Source organism: Strongylocentrotus purpuratus, unplaced genomic scaffold (assembly GCF_000002235.5).
Source record: "Strongylocentrotus purpuratus isolate Spur 01 unplaced genomic scaffold, Spur_5.0 spur5_scaffold_16, whole genome shotgun sequence".
Taxonomy (NCBI): Eukaryota; Metazoa; Echinodermata; class Echinoidea; order Camarodonta; family Strongylocentrotidae; genus Strongylocentrotus; species Strongylocentrotus purpuratus.
Window position 1 is genome coordinate 12,555,941 of NW_022145601.1, and position 5,102 is coordinate 12,561,042.

The 5,102-nt window shown below is 41.1% G+C and overlaps 1 protein-coding gene across 1 annotated transcript; it reads right to left on the bottom strand.

Annotated features, from left to right (window-relative positions):
* Positions 1-628: 628 nt before the first annotated feature.
* LOC592057 (transcription factor HES-4) lies at positions 629-3,006 on the bottom strand. The gene is made up of 3 exons (XM_791599.5): positions 2,796-3,006; positions 2,344-2,439; positions 629-1,653 (listed from the first exon to the last, which is right to left on the bottom strand). Exons 1-3 carry the CDS (start codon positions 2,847-2,849, stop codon positions 985-987), a joined length of 819 nt encoding a protein of 272 aa, XP_796692.2. The 5' UTR covers positions 2,850-3,006; the 3' UTR covers positions 629-984.
* Between the last annotated feature and the right edge of the window lie 2,096 nt (positions 3,007-5,102).

Below are 5,102 nucleotides of genomic sequence, written 5' to 3' on the forward strand. Positions count from 1 at the left end.
ATTTTTTGTTAGTTCTTTGTTCTCCAGCCGTTTGCCGGTTTGATACCAGAAACAGGAGAGGGGTACAGGTGCTATTGTTAAGCACTCATAAAAATAACCTAGGGACCTGTTCTGTTCCCGCCTTTCTTTCTCCCTCCCCAAGGGATCCCCTTGATAATGGATTAGATGATCACCCACGCATCTCATTTGATTTCAGTGATGATGCATTTTTAAAAGAGATATTTTCTGAAACACCACGATGCAGTAACCCAAGCAGTAGATATCAGAAATCGAGTTGCTAACGATTCCCTATTTGTTTCTCTCTTTTTGTAGGTGTCCCAAAAGGGCTCATATTTTGTTTATTTATCATAAATCATGATCTATAAACCCAACTCATTTTAAATCTCTCGTCTCTTTTCATATACGCTCCAATTCTCAAATATTCGACTACTCACCCCACTATTATCTTTACTCTCATACACGTAATCCTACTTTTCTCTTCCTTTCTCTCTCTCTCTCTCTCTCTTTCTCCCTCTCCTCTGTCTTTCTCTCACACGATTACCATACACCACTGTCAATGACCACTCAAACACGTTCTCGCATCATCTGTACGAATATAACAAAAAATGAAGACGTAATACGAATGATATTTAAAAGTTTATGTTTTGTTTTTTTAATTTGATTTTTTGTTTTTTTTCATATAGCAATTGGCTTATATCGACCGGCGACAATCAACACAATTCATCGTTATCAATTATATCTCAATCTTGTACAAGAAAATAAACATATATCAGTAGAAAAATAGTCTTATAGTTTTAGGGATGAACATAACTTGTGCTGGCAGGCACTTCTTCTGGATGAAGTCGTTATTTTGACAAAGTTCACATCGATTCCCGCAATTTCCCTCCACGATGTATACAGAGCGTCAGAACACGTTTATGAAAGTTCAAGGCACATTAGTACTTAAGATGAAAGTCTTTAAGATGGGATGGGTTGAGATGGATTCTACCACGGTCTCCACATCGATTTCTCGGATGCCTTGATGGCGTGCTTCTGGTATGGAGCGAAGCGGTGGTGCTTGGTGTTCAGGGCGGTCTTGGAGGGCTTGATGTCGACGGGTGATGGTGTGAAGCGGGTCATGGTTGGCTCGGGGGACATCGGTGACTGTGGTGGGGTCAGGACACCGTCGCTGCTAAGTGGGACTCGAACCGAGATGACCGAGTTGTGCTGGACGGTGTGGGCTGGGAGGAGGAGAACCATGCCGTTTGGTGTGGTAGCAAACTGCTGGACTGGCGATGTTGCTGGGATGGAAATGGGACTGGGAGCAGCAACTCGGGTCTGTTGCTGGGGAACTGTGACTGGTGATGGCACACGTTGTTGTTGTTGTTGTGTCTGAGCTGGTTGAAGTCGTGACACGTCAGGTTTCTGGTCGGCATCGTTGATGGTACTGCAACGATCAGCTAGATGACCGAGGAGGCGAAGACGGGTTTCAATGTCGATGCTCTCGCAATTGGACATGAAGGTTGATACCTCGCTCAGGCATTCTGTAAATCCAGCGTGGTATGTGGTAACCTGGCCTTTTGACTCGCCCTGTTCTGGGGTCTGGACGTCTTTCAAATATCGAACAGTCATCTCCAGGATGTCAGCTTTTTCCATTTTAGGATGTCTAGAGATCTGGATTAAAGAAAAAAATGGGAAAAGGTCATAAGTATTGCACAATCAAAACACAAAAGAAATCTTTTAAATATGGCTGTGTATAATTAATCGACATATTTTGTCATTTTACTTGCGGGAGTGACAAATTTGTTTGCCAAAAACTACCTTCCAAAAACCACACTCCACTCGACCCCAAGCCCCCGCCGCAGCTGCGGTTAGGCGTGGGCCAAGAATCGTGGATTACTCCCCAACCCGACTTTCCCACGGTTCGGCTTCAATAGAGGCCAGAATGAGCTCATTCAATAGACGGCGAAGCTCGCCCGTTGTTCCACCGAGTAAACATTGTTCGCACGTTCCATATCCCCCGTAACCCTCTATACAAACGACGCCCTACCACAAACAATAGCGGCAAGGAGCTGGGGATTTAATTAATCAATAATCGGAGTGGACAGGGACAAAGATACACCTCTTGGAAGAAAAGGAGTGAATCTTCGCGCCAATTAATACAAGGAACCAGATTACGAAACAGGTTGGGCGCCAATTTTGAATCTGGCGTTTTGGTGGTGGGATATCAAAAATCTGTACAGAGGCCCGTGTAATGTACAATTATAGGCCTATTGAAATACTGCATGAAATACTGACAGGCAGTGCTGATTTAAATGTTTAAGATGTATATTGAGTGTATTGATGAGATGTTCAGATACTTACATCTTTTTTGATGACTGGGAAGACCATACTCTTCAGTTGAAGGAGGCTGTCGTTGATTCGAGCTCGCCTTTTGCGTTCTGTAAGGTGCTTGGCAGTCTGTAGATGAATACAAGAAAGGGTACAAGAATAAGTCAAACAGTCCTCAAATTGAAAATACAAGTGCATGGAAATCATACAAATATGAAATCAATTTATCAACATACGAGTCTGATGTTCGTTCCTTGATGTTATTGTCAGTTAAGTTGAAAGTAGATTGAAGGTATTTGGCCTTTGCTGAAATCAACTATTAATCAATGATCAATGATTAGATCAATGATCATGATGAACAAGTTAACGTGATTACTGTTAACTTACTAAGTAAACATGGTTACTGATGACACGGTTTCGACTTAAACTTGTTGAATTCAAAAAGAGAAAATGTGTGATTGAAGAAATGGTTGAGAAGAACTTACCCTAGGTCTGTTAGAGCACATGTCCATTTGTTGGTATCCAGATGAAGTAAGCATGATTGCTGATATAGATGGTCTCAATGCACAAGCAAGAAGTATAATCACAGGAGTTAGATTCCTTAGAGGCAGAGAGATAGTCACTGGTATCCACGAAGAGGAGTATGGATCTTGTGACGAGCGTGAGAGCGGTTGTTATGACTTACTACCCGGCAGACGACCGCTATATATAGACAGCACGTGCCCGTGGCGCTCGAGCGTGAAATTCTTCCACACAGTAGCCAATCAGTGCGGCTCGTGCATCCGCCTCGCTCGCTCCGCACGGGTCTACTACCCAGGCGCTCCTCGCGTGCGGATTGGTCGCTGGGTGTGTTCGCGGAGGCACGAAAGCCGAAATGCCAACCAATGGGAGGGCGCGTTAGATGGATGGGTTTATTGAGCAAACAACCTCGGCGCGTGACTCGACCAGGGTGATAACACCGTCGCAGGGGTCAGTAGCTCGTCGCGTATAGTCGATCAAAGAAACAACAAGAAGAACAGGAGAGGCTGAAGGAGGGACTCGCTTCAATGAATCACCAAATCTAACCACAATGTTTGACGGAGGCAAGGGAGAAGTGAAAAAATCGAATGCTGAGCAACAATAAAAACGCAATGATTGTTAGCTTAATCCGTATGTCATCGTATAGAGCAACCGTGGGAGCGCGTGGGTACATCGGTATACCGTGGGAAACTTCGCCGTTCTATTGTAACTGTGCCCAAGGGGTAATTTGGGGATATGCTCCACGGTGTTTTTTCGTCGACATCTGCTCAATAACGAGTCAATAAGATTGGGAGACAATTGAAAAGAATTTCGAATTAAACAACCCTTCCCTATATCTTGCTCTCTCTCTCTCTCTCTCTCTCTCCCTCCCTCTCTGAAATGACGACACTTCACAAGAGTAAACGAAAGTAAATTTTAACCTAATGAAATAAAATAAAATAGTTAGTATCCGGTTTAGAAAAATTCCTATAATATGAGGTGAGATATACTTATCTCATTCTGTCGCATAACTCACATATTTCTTTCTGCATTTAAATCGAAATGTGATTAGACATTACTTGTAGCTGAAAATAGCATAACAGTCTGGTATGATAGCAGAGCCATGTGCCCATGTATCAAATATCCTCGAATATCAAATTACCAAACAAATATGAATATATTAGTTTGTTATTATCTATTTAACTACAAAATCCGCAGATTTAATTTCTTGATCTTCGGTCTGAAATAAAACATAGACACTCTTGGCTCGAGTATACTTGCCTTTGATTATATTTTCTTCTTCTGCATTCATGTAAGTTTACATTTCTTCGATAACAATAATATAAAGTACAATGAATAAGTACTTTTCTGACACTGAATCATAAATTAGCAAATACATATATATATATATATATATATAAACTGTTATTTTCAAAAACTGAAGTGATAAACTGCCAGAAATACTAAATTTCCGTACACATTATTAATTATTTGCGGAAGAAGGACTGTCATTGTAAGCTAGCAGATTGCTTGATAATACCACAGCCCCAGACAAAACTCATGGAATATATTAAAACAGATAGGTAATTAAAAATACAAATTTCGATAATGGTGATGAAGATGAGGATGATGATGATCACCATCATCATCATCATAATAGCCTTCATCTCCATAAGGTTCATGAAAATCTCAATTTATGTTTTATCTCTCACAGTTTTGTTCACCCCCCCCCCCCCCACCTCCTCTCTCTCGCTCTCTCTCTTTCTCTGCCCTTTACCCCATCCTCGCTCTCCGCTCATTCCACCTTCCCCACCTCTATCTCTTTAACGATCGTTTAAAGGTAAAGACCAGTTATGGTCATGCGATTGCATTGTGAAAGAAACGTTGTAGAATCGATCAGAAAAGGTTGATCATCTAGCATCTAGCATCTGCAAGGTTCTGGAATCATCAAAATGATAAGAAATTTGGCCCATTCTTCGTAAAGTTACAAGCACTATACACAGAAAGATGTATATGGGACTACCCTATATCTCTCACAGACCATGAGAGAAACAAATTTACCAAATATATGAATTATTAGGCGGTTTCCCGGCAAATTTTTTATCATCATGTATTAGTCAAAACATATTCTTTCACATGATTGGTAATGAGAGCTCTCATTTCATTTTTTGAAATTGGGACGTTTCCAATACTGGTCTTTACCTTTAACGATCGTTTAATGAAAAATGATGCCCTTGTTATTTTCCCCTTCAAATTTTCTTTTTACATCCCACCTTTTTTTTTTTTTTTTCCTC